Source organism: Mustelus asterias, chromosome 27, assembly GCF_964213995.1.
Source record: "Mustelus asterias chromosome 27, sMusAst1.hap1.1, whole genome shotgun sequence".
NCBI classification, from domain to species: Eukaryota; Metazoa; Chordata; class Chondrichthyes; order Carcharhiniformes; family Triakidae; genus Mustelus; species Mustelus asterias.
In genome coordinates this window covers 6,966,496-6,992,488 of record NC_135827.1, presented here as the reverse complement: position 1 = coordinate 6,992,488, position 25,993 = coordinate 6,966,496, and the positions used below count along the sequence as shown (strand labels likewise).

Sequence of the window (25,993 nt, the reverse complement as noted above, 5' to 3'; positions counted from 1 at the left end):
TGCAGAGGAGATTTACAAGGATGTTGCCTGGATTGAGTGGCATGCCTTATGAGGATAGGCTGAGGGAGCTCGGTCTTTTCTCCTTGGAGAGATGTAGGATGAGAGGAGACCTAATAGAGGTATATAAGATGTTGAGAGGCATAGATCGGGTGGACTCTCAGAGGCTTTTTCCCAGGGTGGAAATGGCTGCTACGAGAGGACACAGGTTTATGGTGCTGGGGGGTAGGTACAGGGGAAATTTTTCACACAGAGGGCGGTGGGCGAGTGGAATCGGCTGCCGTCAGTGGTGGTGGAGGCAAACTCAATAGGGTCTTTTAAGAGACTCCTGGATGAGTACATGGGACTTAATAGGATGGAGGGTGATAGGTAGGCCTAAAAGGTAGGGGTTCGTTCGGCACAACTTGTGGGGCCGAAGGGCCTGTTTTGTGCTGTAGTTTTTCTATGTTTCTAAATGAGTGAATACATTTTGGTAAGAACAAGGAGAGGCAACATAAAATAAAAGATATATGCTAAAGGAAGGGTAGGAGCAGATGGACCAGGAGACACATGTGCACAAATAGTTGATGCTGGTAGGGTAGTTTGAAGAGGCAAACAGATCTCAGGCTTTACAAAGGCATAGAGTACAAAAGCAACTTATGGCGAATCTTTATTAAATAGTGTTCGAGTGTCACCCAGACACTTGTCAAATTCTCTGGGCACCACACTTAAAAGGAGGATGCGAAGGCATTAGAAAGGATGCAAAAAAAGATTTAGGAGAATGGTTCCAGGGATGAGGGGCTTTAGTTAAGCAAAAGAGAAACTGTTGACATTGACAGAAGGGTCACGAATCAGTGGACACTGATTTAAGGTGAATGGCAAGAGAATCAAAGGCAACTTGAAGCAGAATGTTTTTACAGAGTTAGGATCTGGAATTGGATAATTACGAGTGTAAAAAAATACAGGGCTATGAGGAAAAGGCAGGGGAGGGCAATTAGTTTAGATGTTTTTGTAGTGAGCCAGCACTGATACACTGGGCCATATTTCCTCAATTTGTGTTGTAATCATTTTGAGATTCTGTGACTAAAGGATGACCAGCGATATCTGTTCAACCACAAATGGAAAATGAAACTAGCAGAGTTTCTAATCCCTGGTTTATTTCTGAATGAAATCCACCAGTTACTGCAAGGTTGGCAAGTTTAGAGGCATGTGACTGACCCCACTACGTCTCACATTAGTGGAAGAAATGGGTCCTGAGAAAACACTAAACTTTGAAAAATTATAAGGAGAGAAACTAAGTTGGCCTAGTGTGCTTTGCACCAAAGGAAAAATCTACAGCTGCTCCATCACAGGATCCAGTTGTTTCTTAAATGAGTCCAAGATTTTTGCCTTCAGTATTGCAAAAGTTTACAAATGTGTTGAGTACTAGTTGCGGGTCATCGGTATATTTTTCACCTTTCAGACTTTCAATTCTCTTACCTCAAGAGGCCGCTGAAATCATCTGAAAAGTCAAAGGAACCATTAAGGAGGCCCATCACTCCTTGTTGCTGTAACTGGTTCCTATATTTATCCCGAAACTGCATGTGGATGTCATCAATAAATTTGTCGACATACGTTAGCGTCAGGATTTTTTGGTATCCCACCTGTTAAGGCAAAGAGGGGAAAATGCCCCTAAATGAACTGGGTCTTGTTCTGACAACCACGCCTGTTAAAGTCAGTCAATGTGAATTTGTAAAAACACATCCTGGAATATTTTTAATTTTCCTCAATGGCATATAATAAACAGGAAGCATTACAGACTGCTACAAGTTAATAGACAAGCACCAAATCTTAGGGCACAGGGCCCAACTATTGGGCAAAACCCGTGGATTAGCATGAGGGTTAACATCACCAACACGAGATGCATGGAGAGTCGTGATGTCACGTGAGTTTTAGAAATTTGGAGAATCTAACATGTACCAATAATACTGCACTCTACTTTCTGGACAACTACAGCACTGACTGTTTCAGCCTGCTACAGAGAGCATTAAATACAAAGACCGGGCAGTACTCTCTCCCATCAACCTGCACAACACTGCATTTAAAAAGTATGATGTGGAGATGCCGGCGTTGGACTGGGGTAAACACAGTAAGAAGTTTAATAACACCAGGTTAAAGTCCAACAGGTTTATTTGCTTTTGCTACCAAATAAACCTGTTGGACTTTAACCTGGTGTTGTTAAACTTCTTACTGTTTAAATATTATGCCATGTACGGACTCAATGTGACCAAAGACAGTGAGACCATTCATTTGATCCTGAAATGTTAGCATTTATTACAGTAAATATGGGAAAAAACATGTGCAATGTAATTTCTTGCTGTAAGCAAGGGTGCACATAGCAATAAAGTAAATCAACATACATTTATTATAGATAGTGAAATTTGTAAATTTCAAACATCTAAGGGACTTTATTTCAAAACATCATTATTTTTTAAATGCCCATTTTACATACAGTAAACCGGATGAGTCATATATTTCAGGATTGGCTCTCTTAAGCTGCATTCCTTCTTTGTTTTGCCCTCACTCCAGATCGGGATTAATTTTCAATCCCTCTCAATGTGTGATTTCAGTTCATAATCTGCTTATTTCCCAAATTATCAGCTGGAGTTCTATTACATGGGATTCTGGAATGTATTCCATTGGCACCGAGATGTTCCAAGAACTAGGCAGCCAGTTCAGAGTAGTTAAAAAAGGGGAAAATGGAGGAGTTACAGTCCAAGAAGAGGACTTCAGCCTGTGGTGCTGGCCTCATTCTTGTAACCAGTGTCTATTCATCTTCCAACTTTTCAGATATTTATTCTTTTCCCTCCTATATTAGATCACAACAGCTACAACCAGTGAATTTGACTTCAGTTTAAACAACGGGATTCTTCACTGGTTCAATCAGTGCTTCTTCCACTCCCAAGTTGTTGCTGCAGCTCCTGGTTCTAAAGCGAATGATCTGCCCACCATTTTAGGTTGCAAATGGACTTGATGCATTGTGACTGCAATTTGCAAGGGGTCCGTTGGTTCAAGAATGTCAGCAACTGCGTTTTTTTTTGCAGATATTCAATTTTACAGGTTTTGCTGTGCTCCCATTGAGCAAATTCATTCATCCATGTCAATATGCAGTACACACACTTTGATTTCCCTGAACTCAACTTCAGATTTAAGGATTTTATAGCATCTCACCAGGTGAGACATTAACTAAAGAACTTGCATAGACACCACAGAGAATGGTTTCTTGTGCTTTCTATATTTATGGAGTATATTTGCTCTGTCGAATACTCACCACAAACAGCAACTCGAACTCATTGTCCAGCTTGTATTTAAGAGTGAGGGCTTCATGAGTGAATGAGTTGTTTCCTCCTCTCTCCTGCAAAAGAGAACAGTTAGTTCATCAGTTGAACTAATGAAATTTATACTGTCTCAGAGTTAAGGATAACATAATATGGTCCAGTGAATTTGGTCAGGGGTGCCAACATTTCTCTAGTCTAACACACATGCTGACAAACCTGTGTCAGCAAGGAACAACTAACTCTTCAAGCTACTTGCTTTTGTATCAGGTCATTACATTTGATCCTTGATTATATATTTTTTTCTTGACAAATAGAAATTTATAGTCGAAACAGACGTAAAGTTAGAATGCAATTCCTGAATGGCGTTTATCGCCCTGGTCTGATCACCTTCTCCCCGCATTCCAGTGCTACTTCATCCAACAGCACACTCGGTCTCAACCCCACCTTAACAGCACGGTGGCACAGTGATTAGCACTGCTGCCTCCGCCAGGAACCCAGGTTTGATTCCCGGCTTGGGTCACTGTCTGTGCGGAGTCTGCACATTCTCCCCATGTCTGCATGTTTCCCCTCCGGGTGCTCCGGTTTCCTCCCACTCTGAAAGATGCACTGGTTAGATGCATTGGTCATGCTAAATTCTCCCTCAGTGTAGCCGAACAGAGAGTGGCTACTAGGGAATTTTCACTTCATTGCAGTGTTAATGTAAGTCTACATGTGACACTAATAAATAAACTAAAAAAACCTTCATCAAGGTGAGAAACTGATGAGTAGATATTTAAAGAGGAACAAAGCTGGAAGATGTACCCCTAACTCTGGAGGGCTGTTAAGGTGTGTATTTTTAAAAAATGTTTCTACTTGTGCAGCTCACAAGCAGCATCATGGAGAATGGCTGATACTCAAACTCAGTTTCTATCAGAATTCTCCTTATGGAGTGATCTGAGAGACAGATGCAGATACAATGGTCAGCATGGTTAGAATTCAGCTTGGGCTTGGTGGTAGCACTACTGAGAGTCAAAGTCAATGGGTTCAAGATGGATGCCCAGAAACTCAGGTACACCATCTAGGTTAATGCTTGTCAAACATTTTTGGTTGAAGAACTCCTTTTCAAATGGATGAGAAAGTACAGGCCACCCCATTTCATCTCCATTATACTTTAAAAAAATAATCTCACAAGGCATCATTGGTCAGCATTTATTGTAAGGTTTTTACCTTGCAAAGTACGAGCACAGTAACACCAAAACAAGCTGGAGAAAATTCTGAAGAATTGAAGCAAAAGCTATCAAGAGTTTTGGAAGATTCAGTGGATGTGATGAGTGGTTGAAGAGCAAGTTAAGTTGACAACTTGTTATAACAGATGCCACTGTTGAAATTTAAATTATACCGACCAAGCTTGAACACTAGGCAATGACTATCTCCAACAAGAAAGAATCTTAATCATCTCCTCATGACACTCAACCGCATTACCATCACTGAATTCCCCACTATCAACATCCTGGGGGTTACTACTGACCAGAAACTGAACTAGCCATATAAATACTGTGACCACAAGAGAAAGTCAGAGACTGGGAATTCGGAGGAGAGTAACCCGCCTTGTGACTGCCCAAAGTCTGACCACAATCAACAAGGCACAAATCAGGGGTCTGATGGAATACTTTCCATTTGCCTGGGCGAATTGTGCTCCAACACTCAAGAAGCACGACACCATTGAGGACAAAGTGGCCCACTTAATTGGCACCAAATCCACCACCTTCACCCCCTCATCTGCTACCAAAATGGCAGCAGTGTGGACCATCTACAAGATGCGCTGCAGGAACTCACCAAGACTCCTTCAACAGCATCTTCCAAACCTGCAATCTCTACCACCTACCAAGGTAAGGGCAGTAGATACATGGGAACACCATCACTCGCAGGTTCCCCTCCAAGCCACAGATCATCCCACTTCAGAACTATATCGCTGTTCCTTGACTGTTGCTGGGTAGGAATTCTAGAACACATTCCTGAACAGCACTGTGGCTAAAACTACACCAGGTGGACTGTAGCGCTTCGTGGTTGTGATTCTCAAGGGCAAGTGGCAACAGGAAACAAACTGCGGCTTCGCCAATGACACTGACATCTTTTGAATTAAAAAATAAAATGCAGACAAGCGATCCAAATGGGTCTCGAGCCGACAACCCTTGGGAAGAAAGCCAAAAGAGACATTGCACAAAATAACTCAAGATGTAGATAAACTATAATCAGAGACATAATGCAACAAGAGTATAGGATACAAATGAGTGGTGCATTATTGCCCTCTGAATCATGTGAATAAGGACATTTTAAATCCTGCCTAACTGAAATATCATAAAAAGGATGTACATTATTGCAACTCATTTTTGGAGACTCAAGGCACCACATGGGGCATGCTGCGCTGAGCACAGAGATCCAGAAGATCCCAAGTGTGATCGCAGCCAGTGCCAAATAAGCTGATGGCAGACAGGGCCATGATAAAGGACCTACAACTGGTCTCAATGTATCTAATTTAGGCAGGGTTAAGATCAGCCAGACTCTCACTTCTAATTGACAGCTGCTGAATGTTATGGAAAATACGACTACGTTTGGAAACAGAAACTCAGATTGGTGCTCGCTACAGTCAAGCAGCAAGGAACACTCAGTTTCTGATCATACATATTCAGCTGCTATTGGAGGTGCATAAAGAACATAAAAACTAGGAGCAGGAGTAGGTCATCTGGCCCCTCGAGCCTGCTCCGCCATTCAATAAGATCATGGCTGATCTTTTTGTGGACTCAGCTCCACTTACCCGCCCGCTCACCATAACCCTCAATTCCTTTACTGTTCAAAAATGTATCTATCCTTGCCTTAAAAATATTCAATGAGGTAGCCTCAACTGCTTCACTGGGCAGGGAATTGCACAGATTCACAACCCTTTGTGTGAAGAAGTTCCTCCTCAACTCAGTCCTAAATCTGCTTCCCCTTATTTTGAGGCTATGCCCCCTAGTTCTAGTTTCACCCGCCAGTGGAAACAACTTATCTATTCCCTTCATAATCTTATATGTTTCTATAAAATCTCCCCTCATTCTTCTGAATTCCAATGAGTATAGCCCCAGTCTACTCAGTCTCTCCTCATAAGCCAACCCTCTCAACTCCAGAATCAACCGAGTGAATCTCCTCTACACCCCCTCCAATGCCAGTATATCCTTTCTCAAGTAAGGAGACCAAAACTGTACACAGTACTCCAGGTGTGGCCTCACCAGCACCTTATACAGCTGCAACATAATCTTGTTACTTTTAAACTCCATCCCTCTAGCAATGAACGACAAAATTCCATTTGCCTTCTTAATTACCTGCTGTACCTGCAAACCAACTCCTTGAGATTCCTGTACAAGGACACCCAGGTCCCTCTACACAGCAGCATGCTGCAATTTTTTACCATTTAAATAATAGTCCATTTTGCTGCGATTCCTACCAAAATGGATGACCTCACATTTACCAACATTGTACTCCATCTGCCAGACCCTCGCCCACTCACTTAGACTATCTATATCCCTTTGCAGACTTTCAGCATCCTCTGCACACTTTGCTCTTCCACCCATCTTTAGTGTCATCTGCGAATTTTGACACACTACACTTGGTCCCCAACTCCAAATCACCTATGTAAATCGTAAACAATTGCGGTCCCAACACTGATCCCTGAGGCACACCACTAGTCACTGATCGCCAACCAGAAAAACACCCATTTACCCCCACTCTTTGCTTTCTGTTAGTTAACCAATCCTCGATCCATGCTAATACATTACCCAGAACACTATGCACCTTTATCTTATGTAGCAGTCTTTGGTATGGCACCTTGTCAAATGCCTTCTGGAAATCAAGATACACCACATCCACAGGTTCCCCATTGTCCACTGCACATGTAATGTTCTCAAAGAATTCCACCAAGTTAGTCAAACATGACCTGCCCTTTATGAACCCGTGCTGCGTCTTACCAATTGGACAATTTATATCCAGATGTCCCGCTATTCCTTCCCTGATGATAGATTCAAGCATTTTCCCTACTACAGAAGTTAAGCTAACCGGCCTATAGTTACCTGCCTTTTGTCTACCTCCTTTTTTAAACAGTGGCGTCACATTTGCTGTTTCCCAATCTGCGGGAACCACCCCAGAGTCCAGCCAATTTTGGTAAATTACCACTAGTGCAGCAACGGAGAGGCTGACAATACCCAGCAAACATCAGCACTGTCAGCAAAATGATGTAAACAAACATCAAGAAGTGCTCATAATTTAAAAAAATACCTTTCAAAATCTGTATCAAAATAGGAAAACCTTGGATAACTGTTAGCAGCTGTGCATGTTTATCATAATATAGAAACAGACAATGAGAGTCGGCCAGATACCGGGAATTCAGCCCTTCGAGTCTGTCTGCTCCACCATTCATTATGATCATGGCTGATCATCCAACTCAAAGTCTAATTCCACCTCCTCTCCCATATTCTTTGATCCCCTTTGCTCCAAGAACTATATCTAACCCCTTCTTCAAAACATACAATGTTTTGGCCAATTCTCTGGGTGAAGAAATTTCTCATCTCGGTCCCAAATGGTCTACCCCGTATCCTTAGACCATGACCCCTGGTTCTGGACACCTCCACGGTAGCGAACATCTTCCAGCATCTACGCTGTCTCGTCCTGTCAGAATTTTATAGGTTTCTATGCGATCCTCCCTCATTCTTCTGAACTCCAGTGAACATAATCCTAACTGACTCAATCTCTTTTCATACATCAGTTCTTCCATCCCAGGAATCAGTCTGGTCAACCTTCGCTGTACTGCCCCTGGAGCAAAAATATCCTCCTACAGATAAGGAGACCAAAACTGCACACAATATTCCAGGTGTGGCCTCACCAAGACCCTGTATAACTACTCAAATCCTCTTGCTTTGAAGGTCAACATACCATTTGGCTTTCTTACCGCCTGCTGCACTTGCATTTTTCTATTCTTACTTTCAGCGACTTGTGTACTAGGGCACCCAAGTCTACATGCACATTCCCCTCTTAATTTATAGCCATTCTGATAATAATCTGCCATCCTGCTTTTACTCCCAAAGTGGATAACCTCACATTTTGTTGCACCTGCCAACTCACTCAATCTGTTCAAATCACAGTGAAGCATCTCTGCATCCTCCTAACAACTTACACTCCCACGCAGCTTTGTCTCACCTGCAAATCTGGCGATATTGTATTTAGTTCCCTCATTTAAATCATTAGTATATATTGTGACTAGCTGGTGTCCTAGCACTGATCCCTGCAGTACCCCACTAGTTACAGCCTACAGACCCAGTTATTTCTACTCTGCTAACCAGTTTTCCATCCATCTCAATATAGTACCCCCAACCCCATGCACTTCAATTTTACACGCTAATCTCTCATGTGGGACTTTGTCAAAAACCTTCTGAAAGTATGAATAAACCACACTCACTGGCTCCCCCTCAATGCCACTAGTTATACTCTCAAAGAATTCCAGTAGTTTTGCCAAGCATAATTTCCCTCATAAATCCACGTTGACTCTGTCCAATTCTACCACTGTTTTCCAGTGTGCTCTGTTATGAAACCTTTGATAATGGATTATGGAATTTTCCCTATTACCGACATGAGGCTGACTGGTCTATAACTCAGTTTTCTCTCTACCGCTTTTTTAAAATAGTGGAGTTAAATTAGCTACCCTCCAATCTGTAGGAATGTTCTGAATAATCTGAATCTGAATAACCTCCAATAACAGCAGAGATTAATTTAAACAAATATATTTTTGTTTCATCATCCTATTGTGGTCCACTATTTTTAGGTGGGGGAAGAGAGTGCGAAGCTTTGCGAGGTAATTGAAATAATTCCACAAGCTCACTGTGCTAGCAGGGAGCCACTCAGCTGTTTTCCAATAGGAAAACTGCTGAAAACAGTCATTAAATATTGTTGCAGGGTGCAATTTTGCTGCTCCCATGTGTGTACAAAAGCTTCTAATAATTTGCTCATACACACTTGAACTTATGAAACAGATTCACTCATAATCATTTGATTCAAACAGGTTGGCAAATGGCTGGTTTTGTTCAGGCTGCTACCACTGAGGGTGATGCAATTTTCTTTTTAACCAGGATCAGAGGTTTACAGCATGGAAACAGACCCCCCGGCCCAACTTGTCGATGCCGCCCTTTTTTTGAAACCCCTAAGCTAATCCCAATTGCCCACATTTGGCCCATATCCCTTTATACCCATCGTACCCATGTAACTATCTAAATGCTTTTTAAAAGATAAAATTGTACCCGCCTCTACTACTACCTCTGGCAGCTTGTTCCAGACACTCCTGTGAGAGAAGAAATTGCCCCTCTGGACACTTTTGTATCTCTCCCCTCTCACTTTAAACCTATGCCCTCTGGTTTTAGACTTCCCTACCTTTGGGAAAAGATATTGACTATCTACCTTGTCTATGCCCCTCATTATTTTATAGACCTCTATAAGGTCACCCCTCAGCCTCCTACGCTCCAGAGAGAAAAGTCCCAGTCTATTCAGCCTCTCCTTATAATTCAATCCATCAAGTCCCGGTAGCATCCTAGTAAATCTTTTCTGCGCTCTTTCTAGTTTAATAATATCCTTTCTATAATAGGGAGACCAGAACTGTACACAGTATTCCAAGTGTGGCCTTACCAATGTCTTGTACAACTTCAACAAGACATTCCAACTCCTGTATTCAATGTTCTGACCAATGAAACCAAGCATGCCGAATGCCTTCTTCATCACTCTGTCCACCTATGACTCCACTTTCAAGGAGCTATGAACATGTACCCCTAGATCTCTTTGTTCTGTAACTCTCCCCAACGCCCCACCATTAACCGAGTAAGTCCTGCCCTGGTCAATCTACCAAAATGCATCACCTCGCATTTGTCTAAATTAAACTCCATCTGCCATTCGTCAGCCCACTGGCCCAATTGATCAAGATCCCGTTGCAATTGGAGATAACTTTCTTCACTGTCCACCATGCCACCAATCTTGGTGTCATCTGCAAACTTACTAACCATGCCTCCTATATTCTCATCCAAATCATTAATATAAATGACAAATAACAGTGGATCCAGCACTGATCCCTGAGGCACACCGCTGGTCACAGGCCGCCAGTTTGAAAAACAACCCTCTACAACCACCATCTGTCTTCTGTCATCAAGCCAATTTTATATCCATTTAGCTATCTCACCCTGGATCCCATGAGATTTAACCTTATGCAACAACCTACCATGCGGTACCTTGTCAAAGGCCTTGCTAAAATCCATGTAGACAACATCAACTGTACTGCCCTCATCTACCTTCTTGGTTACCCCTTCAAAAAACTCAATCAAATTTGAGAGATATGATTTTCCACTCAAAGTCATGTTGACTGTTCCTAATCAGTCCTTGCATCTCTAAATGCCTGTAGATCCTGTCTCTCAAAATACCTTCCAACAATTTACCCACCACAGATGTGAGGCTCACCGGCCTGTAGTTCCCAGGCTTTTCCCTGCAGCCCTTTTTAAACAAAAGCACAACATTTGCCACTCTCCAATCTTCAGACATCTCATCTGTGACTATCGATAATACCAAATATCTCTGCTAGGGGACCCATAATTTCCTCCCTAGCCTCCCACAATGTCCTGGGATACATTACCAGGTCCCGGGGATTTATCTACCTTGATGCACTTTAAGACTTCCAGTGCCTCCTTCTCTGTTATATGTACACTCCTCAAGACATCACTATTTATTTCCCCAAGTTCCCTAACATCCATCCTTTTCTCAACAGTGACTACTGATGAGAAATATTCATTTAGGATCTCACCCATCCCTTGTGGATCCGCACATAGATGACCTTGTTGATCTTTAAGAGGCCCTACTCTCTCCCTAGTTAGTCTTTTGCCCTTTATGTATTTGTAGAAGCTCTTTGGATTCTCCTTTGCCTTATCTGCCAAAACAATCACGTGTTCCCTTTTTGCCCTCCTGATTTCTCTTTTAACTCTACTCCTACACCCCCTGTACTCTTCAAGGGATTCACTTGATCCCAGCTGCCTCTGCATGTCATGTGCCTCCTTCTTCTTCTTGACCAGGGCCTCAATATCCCAAGTCATCCAGAGTTCCCTACTTCTACCAGCCTTGCCCTTCACTCTCAGAAGTACGTGCTTACCCCAAGACTGTTTAAGTGCTGTTTAAATTTATAGCAATTAAATATTGAATACATAGAAATATACAATAAATTGTGCTATTCATTTTCATCTCCATTGTCCTTTCTAATCTATCCTAATGGCCTGACTCATGGTAAGGCGCTAAGGTACCACTGGTCTTCTATTAATTATCCTACTGGCCAAGCGCAAGTCTAAATAGCAAATGCCAGCTGGTCCTTCAGCACAAAAGAGAGGATGGGAAAGATATGTGGCAACACAACAAAACAATCTTGTGTCACAGCTTGTAACTTCCAACCACAGCCTCAGCAGATTTCTGAATCTTCCTGTGCTACAGCTCAGTTCCATAATGGGTTTATCCGATGGAGTGCTGTGGTACTGCAGTTCCTCACTTATCAAAGATAGTTAATCATCCGTCATAGCATAAGAGTGCTATACACATCATATAGACAAAACACATAGGTTGGCGGGGGAAGGGGTGTTGCAGGGACTGGCTTCACAACAAATTAGGTTTATAAAGTGTTAGGAAGTTGCAAGGAAATGAGAAGTAAAGAACTGGATAAAAATACACTGATCGGGATTTAGCTGCACTGAGGCCTTGTGAGATGTGGGTTAACATAGTAGCAGAGTGAAACAGACAGTTTGTTCAGCAAAATCGAGACTAGCAATCTAAGGATCTAGGTTTATAGTCACACCTAGTTGGAAAGCTGAGCTTTCTCAGAAGAATCAAGCTGTTGTTCAGAAAAAGAAAGCAGAAGTCTGCGACCCACAAGTTCTAGTCTAAACTAAAGATTCTCAAAAGAAAGCTACAGATCATGTGGTAATTATTTGCTGGAGTTGACCCAGTGCTAAAACCTATGGGATGTTGTTTTGGGGAAGGTGTATTCTCAGAGTTTAGGAAAGTAAGTGGATTTGGATGGGGACGCGGATGGCAACATCTTGAAGAAGGGATAGAGGGAAAGAGCTGTAGAGAGGGAATTCACAGTAAGAAGTCTCACAACACCAGGTTAAAGTCCAACAGGTTTATTTGGTAGCAAATACCATAAGCTTTCGGAGCGCTGCCCCTTCGTCAGATGGAGTGGATATCTGTTCTCCAACAGTGCACAGACACAGAAATCAAGTTACAGAATACTAATTAGAATGCAAATCTCTACAGCCAGCCAGGTCTTAAAGGTACAGACAATGTGGGTGGAAGGAACATTAAACACAGGTTAAAGAGATGTGTATTGTCTCTGTGCACTGTTGGAGAACAGATATCCACTCCATCTGACGAAGGGGCAGCGCTCCGAAAGCTTATGGTATTTGCTACCGAATAAACCTGTTGGACTTTAACCTGGTGTTGTGAGACTTCTTACTGTGCTTACCCCAGTCCAACGCCGGCATCTCCACATCGAGAGGGAATTCCACAGCTTAGAGTCCAGGCAGCTGAAGTGCAACCACCAATGGTGGACTGATTAAAACCAGGTTGCTCCAATGGCCAGAATTGAAAAAGTCAAGTATCTTGGAGGTTTGCGGGGCCGAAGGAGATTCGAGACGGGGAGGGACAATGTCAGAGGAATTTGAAAACAAGCATGAGAATTTAAAAATCAAGATAGTGCTCAACTGGAAGCCAATGCAAAACAGCAAGGATGGGGTGAGCGGTAAATGAGAATTGGTGAGTTAGACCATAAACAGCAGAGTTTTCCAAGCATCAAGGTTACAGCAAATATAATTTAGGAGGGCAGCCAGGTCACTTTATGTGAGCAATTGGAGTGCAATCTAAACACCATTGCCCAGACCAGCCTAAAAGACCACATAAGTTTGCCCAAACGTTTGTGTTTTATATGGTCAATTTCATTGGATCAAGATATAATTAATCCGAAACTGGCCTCATCATTAGACAGAAATGGAGAAGTTCCAGTGTTTGCACTGGTTTGGAAAGTTTTTTTTCCCCCAAATAACTTTCATTTTGTCAGACACACTGACACTTTTAGTAGACATTTTTGAAAAAATGATTTCATCTCAAGAAATATTTAATTTACTCAAACTAATGTATAGCAATGAGTCTATTACGTGGTCTGGTATAGCTCTCATTGTTATTTTCAATTATATTAAATCTGTTTACTTGCATGAGGGGGACTGGACAGCCTTACTAACAATGAGTTCATGTTCAGCTGTGTTATTAAAACTGCAACTTATATCAAATACTTTTCAATTGAATTTTAAAAATGTTTTATTCTGTTGTCACACTGGTTTCTATAAACTTTCTATAAACTCACACTGGTTTATAGAAAATATTATGTTTCTAAATATGTTTCTGACAGTTAGCAGCAACTGAAGTGCACTTCTAACACATTCTGAGAGCACCTTCACTTTGCACCCAAGGAGAGACTCTACCCAAAAAATACCTAGGGCTTAAAAAGCCATGATCCAGGTTGTTCCAGCTAAAATCATTTCAATTGTAACCAAAGTAAATGAGAAGTTGGCAGAGGTACTTTCAACTGCAGATATTTAATCCTTTGCACAATTGGTCAAACTCCCTACATTATATGCAAGACTGCACCATAAACAAAATGCAAATGGACGCTGACATAAATGCGGGTTCAGAAAGCCATGGGTTAAGTTACATTCCACAATCCACTAAATTGATAGTCCATTGCAGTGTTGAGGGAGCACTACATTAGTGGCATAACTGATCTTTAGATAAGAGATGTTAAACAGAGGCTCCTGCTGGTAAAAGATTCCGTGACATTACTTAGAGACGAGGAGAGGAGCTTTTCCTGACTGTTTTCTGGTCAGTATGTACCCCTAAAATCACTGCCCATTTAACCCATGGGTTTAAATGATAATTTATCATGATCACATTGTTACTTGTGGAAGTTTGTTGCCAGGACACTTGGTTAGCCATCGATGCATTCCCTCCACCCTGCCCTTGCCGCCCCCCCTCCTTCCAATCTTTCTCCCTCTCTGGAATATTTCAGTTGGGAGGAATTGAATATCTCTACCTTCCACTCTTCACATACTGTCCTACCTTTTAGTCTTTCTGCCCAGTCCACCAGGGCCAAATCTGTCTTCATGCCTATGTAATTATCTTGGTTTAACACCAGAATACTACTGTGGGGCATGGATTTATGGCCCTCAAACTGAATTTGAAATTCAAGCATGAATGCAATGATCACTCTTCCCTAGAGGATCCTTTACTACACGATCATTAATTAATCCCATCTCATTACACAATACTAAATCCAAAATAGCCTGCTCTGTGGTTGGTTCGACAACGTACTGTTCTAAGAAACAATCTCTAATACATTCTATGAACTCTCCCCCGAGGCTACCTTCTTCAGCTACATGTTAATTATACCCCACTGCACTCCTGCAGTGTCAGAGCTTTCTTATGAAAAGGTGCTACATAAATGCAAATTGTTGGTGTCCTGTCCAGCATTGTGCCTAACCAACAACATCTAAACAAACAAAGAACAAAGAACAGTACAGCACAGGAAACAGGCCCTTCGGCCCTCCAAGCCTGTGCCGCTCCTTGGTCCAACTAGACCAATCATTTGTATCCCACCATTCCCAGGCTGCTCATGTGACTATCCAGGTAAGTCTTAACGATGTCAGCGGGTCTGCCTCCACCACCCTACTTGGCAGCACATTCCAGGCCCCCACTACCCTCTGTGTAAAAAACATCTCTCTAATATCTGAGTTATACTTCGCCCCTCTCACCTTGAGCCCGTTACCCCTCGTGATCGTCACTTCTGATCTGGGAAAAAGCTTCCCACTGTTCACCCTATCTATCCCCTTCATAATCTTGTACACCTCTATTAGATCTCCCCTCATTCTCCATCTTTCCAGAGAGAACAACCCCAGTTTACCCAATCTCTCCTCAAACAGATTAACTAGTCCTCTGTCTCACTGTTGGCTATTGTGTTTGCTTTGGGGTATCTTCTGATGACATGAATAAAAGTTTTTTTTTCTTGATTGTGTGTCATTTTATCAAACAAAAGGAAGCAAGCCACTAAACAGCAGCAGCTGCTGGAACAGAACTTCAAAAACAAGCAGCTGAGGAGTGTTTTGTATTTGTAGAAGGGCTTGCAACATCCCATGTGTACAGATCAGACCAGGGCCCATAGGAGATAAACAAGAGTATTCAGGCAAAATCCTCATGAAGATAAAATCTCAGGGGTACCAGAAAAATCAAGCAGCACAGATTTTGAACTGGGATAAAAAAACAAATTATACTGAGGAACTGAAGTCACAGCCACCAATGGTGAAACCATTAAAATCAGGAGTGGTCAAGAGGCCAGAATAAGAGTGCAGATATCTTGGGAGGGCTTTGAGACTGGCGGATGGAGAATGTCGGGGCAAGGTCATAGAGAGATTTATGGGAGCTGCAGGAAAATGGAGTTGAGGCAGAAGATCACTCATGATCACACCGAACGCAGAGCAGACTCAAGAGCTACTCCGGTTCCTATTCCTCAGGATTTGGAAAGAGCCATGAGGATTCAGTACAAGTTTTGCCAGCCGATGTAAGTCAGCAACAACAGAGATGATGGATAAATGAGACTTTGTATATGTTAGACCACATGCAGGAGATAGCTTCAAATTCACATGAAGTAGAACAAAGGCGGTTGGCCAGGAGTGCTTTGGAATCCCCAAGTCCAGAGATAACAAACAGGGCTGGGGGCTTTAACAGATGAGCTAAGACAGGCAGGAGCACAGTCATTGGGGTGGAAATAGATGGTTTAAGTGATGGATATACACTTGAATCTCATCTCGAGGTCAGATAATGACATCAAAATCTGGTTCAGCCACATTTGTTATTTGCTACCAAATAAACCTGTTGGACTTTAACCTGGTGTTGTTAAAATTCTTACTGTGTTCACCCCAGTCCAACGCCGGCATCTCCACATCATGTCAGCCACAGTTGCCAGGGAAGCCGTTGGAATCAATGGCTAGGCACTGACCTTGTGACAGGGACTGCAGACTGTGACTTTTGGTTGTTCAATATGAAGGTGGAGGGAATTTCTGCTCATTTCAGTGCTGAATATTGGACAGTCTGACAATTTAGAGACCATGGAAGGGTTGAGGGAGGTGGTTAAGTACGGTGGATGAGAGTGACACTGTTTTCAGAAGTCACTGAGGGATAGCAAGTAGATGTGAAGGAGGAGGGAGCCAAGCATAGTTCCTTGGGCTAATGGTACAGGAGTGGGAAGAGAAGTCATGGTGACTCACTGGCTACAAATTTCTTCCATTCAGCTGGTTTGCAAAGATAGAGTGAGATCTGGGGAATATTCATCCCTCAACCAGCATTATCAAGAACAGACAATCCAGTTATTAATTAATTGACTTGTTTGGTGTTTGGAAAAACATGGCTGTTTACAGGTTACTGTCACATTTTGATGCACAAGAGACTACACAAAGACAATTCATTCGTTTTACAGCACTTTGGTGTTCAGTTTTCTTTGTCTCCAAAGTTTCTCATGTTTGAAGGGGCTAATTCTTACCAGGCACAGCAGCAAAGACCAAGGATATGAACCAAGGCATGTGGGCCGATAGGCTATTTGCAAGAACAAGTAGTGCAGACAAATCGGAACCAGAATGAAGGCAATTCAGACTGGCTTTCTAATGAATTTTCAAAACTTAGGCATGAGTAGTTCAGAAGATGTATCTGCATCTCCCAGCCTGAACATACAAATTAGGAGTAGGCCATTTAGCCTGCTCCACCATACAAGATCTCAGCTGATCCGATTGTGGCCTCAACTCCACACTCTATCTACCTCCAATTACTTTTAACTTCTTCATTAGTCAAGAATCTATCGACCTCTGCCTTAAAAATATTCAATTGCCACGCCTGCATAGCTTTCCAGGGAAGAATGCTAAAGATTCATGACTTTCAGCGAAAAAAAATTCTCCTCAGCTCCATTAAATGGCAGACCTCTTATTTTAAACTCTGTCCCCTAGTTTTAGTCTCTTGCAGGGGAAACATTGCTTCAACACCCACCTTGTCAAGTCCTGTAGGTATCCTTTATGTTTTATTAAGATCACCTCTCAATCTTCTAGGTTCCAGCCGGTCTACCTTTTCTCCCAAGATAACCTCCCCATCCCAGGAATCAATGAAGTGAAGCTTCTCAGAATTGCTTCCGAGCTTTGAATGAACACCAGGCATTTTTCTCCCAATTTTTGTCATGCCCACATTAGTCTTATTTTTGCTGTTACAAGTGCCTTTAAGAGCGCCATTGCAGTGATCGTCACACTATCATTTAGCAGGGAAAATCACAGCTAACCCAATCGCCTTTCAAGCGCACTTTCCAATAGAGACCATTGACGCTTGGCTGATTTCTGTTCCTTTTCCAAGGACACTGAAGTAAACTGTACTTATTCCACAGTACTCTTAACAGAAATGGGTTAATCAGGAACAAGGGATTTAATCAATGTTTCGTTATGCCATTGAACAGAAATATTTATATTCTTAATTAGATCATATTTCAATCCCACAATCACCCCAATGAGTGTAGGAAGTCTGTTGAATGGAAGATAAATTCCAGAACAGCTGTTATGACTGGGGGTCGGTTTAGCTCAGTTGGCTGGACAACTGGTTAGTGATGCAGAGCGATGCCAATAACACAGGTTCAATTCCCATAACAGTTGAGGTTATTCACAACAGCCCACCTTTCCAATCTTGGGCCTTGCCTGAGGTGTGGTGATCCTATGGTTAAATCACCACCAGTTAGCTCCTCCTTCCTCATAGGGGAGAGCAGCTCATGGTCATCTGGGAGGATGGTGACTTTACCTTTACTCCATCCACTCAGACCTCAGCTTCTGAATTTGGCTACAATCTGCAAGGGATTGAACCCTCGGTGGGCTTCCAAAGGCTGATATAACCTGGATGTTTCCAGTCTTTCTGCTTTATAGAATGACTAGCAACCTTCTCCATAGACCAGGAAGGAAATTTCAAGGGAAGATGTCCCCAGATCACCACGTGTATGTCCTTGTGACTCATTCATACTCCTGGCTGTTGCTGGGAGCAGGTTGATCACAGATGGTACATTCCACAGAGAATGACTAATGAAGATTCGCCCCAATCCCCAAGCACAGAGTGAAGTGCAATTAATATTGTACACAGATTTATAAACAAATATCAAAATGCAAACTTCTGATGTTTCATCATGGCTATCTCAATCAGGGTACTGTATTAAACACAGAGCAGAATTACAAATACTGCTAATTCTTTTTTCCCTGCACCAGACCTTAATTTTGTCTGCTTGACCACTTCTTGCTTGACAAAGGTTCACAGCCCAACATTACACGGCACACAAAATACAACATGATTTTAGATGCAAGGGGGAACTGAAATAAATCTTGCTTGCGGCAATAAATCTTGGAAAATTCTGATCACGATAAAAAGCAGGGAATTGTAAGGAATATTCACAAACTACAGTCGTATGTAAATGTGATAAAGCCTCTGAACTAATTTAGATTGAGAAGGCTAATTATCCAGAATCTCAACAAATTCACAAACAATATGTTCGGGAGATTTCCTAAAGCACTTGGACGCTCACTGACCGAAGTGTAACAAACAGCATGCATGTCAACTGGGCCAGATTGTATCCTCCGATTTCACAAACCTCATCATAAACAGCTTTGCTTACACCATTAATTTTATCTGTTTCATTTTTACCCATCTTATAATAAGTTTGCATAATAAACTGCACCAAAATAGATCGACTGGGTAAAGTTTTTTCTCCAATTGGCTGGCCATAGCTCAGTTGGTAAAACAAGGGTGTGGGTTTAAATCCTATACCAGAGACGTGAGCACATAATTTACGTTGGCACCAGACGATCCAACCTTTCTGATGAGACATTAAACTGAGGCCCATCTATCCAAGGTGCCCCCCACCATGAACATCACTAAAACAAATTATCTGAAAATTACATTGCTGTTTGTAGGACCTTGCTGTGCCCAAACTGGCTGCTGCACTTCAAAAGCATTTTTAAAACACTAACACACTTTGAGACACCCTGAATTTGTGAAAGATGCTATATAATGGCAAATCTTTCAACAAATTCAGTGCAGTGATTGAAAACCACCTATCAACTCAAAACTGGATATGACAAGCTACTGATGCAGTGACATGGGGCAGTTGCTCTCCGTTATATATTGGGCACTCAGGTATCTGACATAGGTGACACACCGACTCAAGAACAGCTTCTTCCCTGCTGCCAGACATTTCAATGGGCCAACCTTATATTAAGTCGATCTTTCTCTATACCCTAGCTATGACTGTAACACTACATTCTGCATCCTCTCCTTTCCTTCTCTATGAACGGCATCTTTGTCTGTATAGCACGCAAGAATAATACTTTTCACGGTATCCCAATACGTGCAGCAACAATAAATCAAATATTGCCAAGTTTAATGAGCACAGTAAGAAGTCTCACAACACCAGGTTAAAGTCCAACAGATTTATTTGAATCGAGCTTTCGGAGCACTGCCCCTTCATCAGGTGAGTGTAGATTAGTTCACAAACACGGCATATATAGGCAAAGACACAGTTGCAAGATAATTACAGATTAGAATGTGAAAAATGGTTGGAATGCAAATCTATACAGGTACAAACAGTGTGCATGGAGAAAGGGATAATCACAGGTTATAGAGGTGTGAATTGTCTCAAGCCAGGACAGTTAGCAGGATTTTGCAAACCCAGGCAGTACGATGAGGGATTACAAGTAGCGTGACATGAATCCAAGATCCCAGTTGAGGCCATTCTCATGCATGCGGAACTTGGCTATCAGTTTCTGTTCGATGATTCTGCGTTGTCGTGTGTCTTGAAGGCTTGGCCTGGAAAGACTTGCATTCCAACCATTCTTCACATTCTATTCTGTAATTATCTTGCACAGAATCCCATAGAATCCCTACAGTGCAGATGGAGACATTCAGCTCATCGCGTCAGCACCAACCACAATTCACCCAGACCCTATTCCCACAACCCCACACATTTACCCTGCTAATTCCCCAGACACTAGGGTCAATTTAGCATGGCCAATCCACCTAATCCGCACATCTTTGGACTGTGGGAGGAAACCCACGCAAACACGAGGAGAATATGCAGATTCCACAGACTGTGACCCAAGGCCAGCATTGAACCTGGGTCCCTGGCGCTATGATGCAGCAATACTAACCATTGTGCCACCCAATCACCACAAAAATAATTGGGGACATCGCAATTGTCTCTTTGCCAATATATGCCGTGTTTGTGAACTAGCCTCCACTCACCTGATGAAAGAGCAGCACGCCGAAAGCTCGTGATTCCAAATAAAGCTGTTGGACTTCAACCTGGTGTTGAGAGACTTCTTACTGTGCCCACCCTAGTCCAACGCTAGCATCTCCACATCAAGTTTAATGACTCACAGTGCTTCAGCCCTGATCTTACCTGGTCCAATGTTACAGCAGTTACACTTCATACCCATCACCAGTTACAGCTACTTTGAGGGATAATCCCCAACTGGAGAATAGTGATGTGCTAAATGCAGTTTAGACCGGGGATCCCAGTCTCTTTAACCCCCCCTCCCCCAGGGGTCCGAGTCTTTCTCTCCCTCCCCCCCAGGGGTCCGAGTCTCTCTCTCTCTCTCCCTCCCCCCCCAGGGATCCGAGTCTTTCTCTCCCTCCCCCCCAGGGGTCCGAGTCTCTCTCTCTCTCTCCCTCCCCCCCAGGGGTCCGAGTCTCTCCCCCCAGGGGTCCGAATCTCTCTCTCCCTCCCCCCCAGGGATCCTACTCTCTCTCTCTCCCCGAGGGATCCCGGTCTCTCTCCCTCTCTGCCCCAGGGGTCCTGGTCTCTCTCTCTCCCCCAGGAGTCCTAGTGTCTCTGTCTCCCTCCCCCGCGGGGAGCCCTGGCCTCCCACGCTCCCCCTCACCTGGAGGATGACGCTCCGAATGAGCGCGTTGACGGTGCCGCTGAAGGGGCTGCTCACCCCCTGGAAGCACCAGAGCACGATGCCGCCCTTGCTGAAGATGCTGAAGAAGTCCAGCATGTTGCCAGCGGCCCGAGAACCATCCAGAAAGATCCGGGGGGGACACGTCAGCGCCGGCGCGTCACTTCCGCTCGAGCGCGCCACTTCCTGGAGACGGTCACTGGGGCCGGGCTGGACAGCGGGGGGAGGGGGCACACAGTGCGCAGCCTCGGGGGGGGATTCACTCACACACACTGCCAGAGAGCGGGGCTGAGGCTACAACTCTCCCTGACTGTCATTCCCGGCCAGAAAAGCTGTCGAGGCGCCAAATAGCTCTTTAAAAAAAACTGAGGTAGAGAGTGAACAGCATCTGAGAGGAATATGACAAAGTGTCTGTGCCGGGAGGGAGCAGCTCCGCTTTATTAAAGGGGCGGGAGATCAGATGACATGTTTATTTGTCTGATGATTTATTTTAATTCCCGCCCATGAAGGGAAAGAGGAAGGAAAACAAGAGGCCGCGTCACGTGACGGGCTGGCCGTCGTCTTGGGTGCCGACGTATGGCGCCATGGTGAGACGATACAGTGACGTAAGTGCGCAGCGACGGGATGACGCGGAGACGCATGACGCCCAGCGACGGGATGACGCATGACGCCCAGCGACGGGATGACGCAGGATGCCGTTCGGCCCCGCCTACCCCGCGGCGCCTGCGCGCTCTGCTCACTCTGCCTCAGTGTGCTGGCAGCGATGTTGCCCTGTGCCGCCGGCGGCGGACTGCGAGCTCTCGGCCCGCTCAGTTTCTTGCGCCGCTCTCCCTGCCCGCCGAGCCCAAGGCAAGGCCGGGTCGCCGTCAGCAGCAGCGCCCGGGCACTGAAACGCGACGACTCCTTTCAAGGTGAGCATCTTTGAGGGTGGGCTGAGTCCCCCTCGCCATGCGTTAGCCTGTGCAGCACAGTGAGCCCTGCAGCATCTTCACTCACTAACTGGGCAAGAGTTCCTCAGCAACTCAGAATCCAGACCAGCACATGAAAGAATTGGCTGTTAACGCCAGGTCTGTTCCAGCTGGACTCTGTTGTAACCTTGTACATTGCACAGAAAGAGCTGTCTTAGCTCCAACTCTTTTGTGTGTTTTAGAAGTTTATTAGTGTCACAAATAGGTTTACATTAACACTGCAATGAAGTTACTGTGAAAATCCCCTAGTCGCCACATTCCGGCGCCTGTTCGGGTACACTGAGGGAGAATTTAGCACGGCCAATGCATCTAACCAGCACGTCTTACAGACTGTGGGAGGAAACCGGAGCATCTGGAGGAAACCCACGCTGATACGGGGAGAACTTGCAAACTCCGCACAGTGACCCAAACCAGGAATCAAACTTGTGTCTCTGGTGCTGTGAGGCAGCAGTGCTAACCACTGTGCGGCCCTGTGTGTTTACAGCTATGTATCTAAGCATCTTGGATCAATTTGTGCACAGAATACTCGCATGGAGCACTTGGTGTCCACTGGCACTGTCGAGGACATCTATGCCTGGTGGGGACTGGGGTGTGTTATCGACTCTTAATCATGTTTTGGTTTGATGTTCTAAGTTTCATTTGCGATTTCCTTTTTGGTTTGGGCAGTACCTCTTTTAAGGGGCTGCCCCTTTAATGTCCCTCAGTTCATTTATTTGATGTAGTTTAATTGGTTATTTGATTTATCACAAAATAGGGTATACTCCCATGGACACCAAATCAGACAATAGAGCTGGAAGCATATAAATGATGGTACAAATAGAGAGCGCTGTAAAGCAGGCTTGCCCAACCTTTTTGCTAGGAGGGCATATTGCATATTTTTCCCCTCGAGGGACCAATGAGAACATTTCAGAATGATAGTGTTTGGCAGGACAAACTGAACTTCTCACCAAGTTGAACTTTAAGGAAAGAAACAATTGCTCAGCAAGAGGTCAGCAAAATCATTGCAATAAACTGTTAAGTTAAAGAGTAAGTAGTAAAAGTCCACAGGGTGTGAGAAGGTCAGTGTATGTGGGTGGGCAAGTGAGAGAGTCGGTGCTTGTGTATGTGTTGGGAGTATGAGCATGAGTGAGAAAACAGATTGGGTGTAAGGTAGATTCACTCATCTCCGGCGTCACGGTGGCATAGTGGTTAGCACTGCTGCTTCTCAGCACCAGGGTCCCAGGTTTGATTCCAGCCTCGGGTCACTGTCTGTGTGGAGTTTGCACGTTCTCCCCATATCAGCGTGGGTTTCCTCCGGATGCTCCGGTTTCCTCCCACAGTCGGAGAGACATGCTGGTTAGGTGCACTGGTCGTGCTAAATTTTCCCTCGGTGTACCCGACCAGGCACCAGAGTGTGACGAGTGAATTTGCACAGTAACTTCATTGCAGTGTTAATGTAAGCCTACTTGTAACTAATAAATTAACTTTAACTTCATTCACTCAGTGTCTCGCACTGCCCTCCACACACACATTCACACTCACTTCCACCTCACTCACTCCAGACATACTTCCCCAAGCCAGAAGTGACCTCGCCTTCCAAGGCCAAGCATGACCTTAATCTCCACCGTAAGGTAGAGAAATTGAGATGGCCAGAGATCTGGGCAGTCCTCAGCTTTGAGGAACCAACAACACCCAACATGTAGCAGAATAGCCCCTTCCATAATCTCTCAATATCCCAAAATCTTTTCCAAGGGATTGAAGTGCGCTCATTGTTGTATCGAAGGAAGTATGTCAGCCAGTTCACGCATAGCAAGCTTCCAGAGCAGTCTGCTTTAAAAAAAAATCCTGAAACAATAAAATATATGCACATTCTTAAGTGGGAGCAAGTTTCAGAGTATAAGAAAATGTGACGGGAAACCATCCAAGAAGATATCTCCTACCATGAGGCTGTTGCTGAACATGACCATTGGTAGAGTCTCACCTGAAAAATCAAGATCGTAATCTGGTGTATCTAGGATTTACTGTTCTCAATACAAAGAACTGATGTAAATAGAAACGCGATTGCATTTTCACTGTGACCTTCGATTTTGGAGGGCAAGTGATATTCCCCCAGATGCTTTGTGGATTACCTCACCCCCAATCCCACATGCTTTGTATCCAGTAAGGTTAGCACCTTTAACAGCCATCTCAATCCAGGTGTAGGGCAAGTGAGCAGGAGTGTTGCTTTTGAATGTATTTTTGTGGGTTAACGCCACCACCATTCTAACTGACTGTGTGGCGGCACAGTGGTTAGCACTGCTGCCTCACAGCACCAGGGACCCGGGATCGATTCCCGGCTTGGGTCACTATCTGTGTGGACAGTGTTTGCATGTTCTCCCCGTGTCTGTGTGGGTTTCCTCCCGGGTGCTCCGGCTTCCTCCCACATTCTGAAAGACGTGCTGGTTAGGTGCATTGACCCGAACAGGCGCCAGAGTGTGGCGACTGGGAGAATTTCACAGTAATTTCATTGCAGTGTTAATGTAAGCCTTACTTGTGACTAATAAATAAACTTTAACTACTTTAATTTCCTTAACAAAATGAGATCTCTCTCTGCCAAGAAATTGCAATACATTCCAAGTAAATCTTTACCTACACTTGCCCAAGTGGTCATTTCATTGGATTGCCCCGGTAACCATCTCACGGACAAAGTTAACGTGAACCCAATAAAAGCAAAAAAAATTGGTGGAATTCACAAGGGTAAATGGTAAAAGATTATTTCCATCTATTGTGAATCATTGGCAAACGGACATATATTTAGGATTTATGCCACAAGCACAAAGGGGGAGGTTGTAAGGGAAATTTGCCAAAGTGTGAACTTTGCAGTCGTTGAAAAAAAAAATTACTGAAGCCCTAACACGCTGCCACACAGTTGTGGTTATTAAGGTGAATGTGGGATGTGGGCATCAGTTAATCATGAAATGTAAGTAAACAGAGAAGAGAAAAATGTAGGGTGCAAAGGCAGGGAATAAGAATGGGAATGGAACAGATAGGTCCAAATTGGATCAAGCACAGTCTCCATACAATGCCCTTCTGTCATGAAATTACAATGATTTAACCCCATTCTTGACCAAATCATAGAAACGCTACAGTGCAGAAGGAGGCCATTTGGCCCATCGAGACTGCGCTGACTACAATCCCACCCCGGGACACTATGGGCAATTTAGCATGGTCAGTCAACCTAACCCGCACACCTTTGGACTGTTTTGCTTTTGCTCTCACTCGCTTTTCTCTTTTGCTGAAACCTTTCGCTTTGGTTTAGTTCCCACTGATGCCGGATATATTCTGAACTTTACTGTAACAACCAGCACACCATTTGCGTGCTTAGGGAATGGTGACTCAGCCTAATCTTGTCCTCATCCAATATCAGCAACGGCACATGAAGCAGACTCTTTATCTCGATAGCATTCAGGAGCAGGATCTTTTGATTTATTTTTTGAGATAATAAGGATGAATGGATACAAATGATTGTGTGTGTATATATTTGTACAGCATACAGACTAATATATCTCTTTAAAACTGACTCTTAAATTTATTTGATAGAATAATGATTGAGGGAGAGTAGATTTTAAAAAAATAAGGCAGGATTTGGCCAAGGGGTAGACTGGAACAAGTTATTTGTGGGGAAATC

General features: G+C 43.7%; 2 protein-coding genes across 2 annotated transcripts in view; one reads left to right on the top strand and one right to left on the bottom strand.

The window, feature by feature from the left end:
- Positions 1-21,868, bottom strand: part of srpra (SRP receptor subunit alpha) — a 40,254-nt gene extending 18,386 nt beyond the window's left edge. The window contains exons 1-3 of the mRNA XM_078198926.1: positions 21,362-21,868; positions 3,287-3,370; positions 1,456-1,619 (exon numbers count right to left, since the gene is read on the bottom strand). Coding sequence (XP_078055052.1) covers positions 1,456-1,619; positions 3,287-3,370; positions 21,362-21,478 — 365 coding nt within the window. The 5' untranslated portion in view covers positions 21,479-21,868. The remainder of the gene's footprint in view (positions 1-1,455; positions 1,620-3,286; positions 3,371-21,361) is intronic.
- Positions 21,869-22,118: 250 nt separating this feature from the next.
- The window catches only part of foxred1 (FAD-dependent oxidoreductase domain containing 1), a 43,750-nt gene continuing 39,875 nt past the window's right edge, over positions 22,119-25,993 (top strand). The window contains exon 1 of the mRNA XM_078198823.1: positions 22,119-22,290. Coding sequence (XP_078054949.1) covers positions 22,143-22,290 — 148 coding nt within the window. The 5' untranslated portion in view covers positions 22,119-22,142. The remainder of the gene's footprint in view (positions 22,291-25,993) is intronic.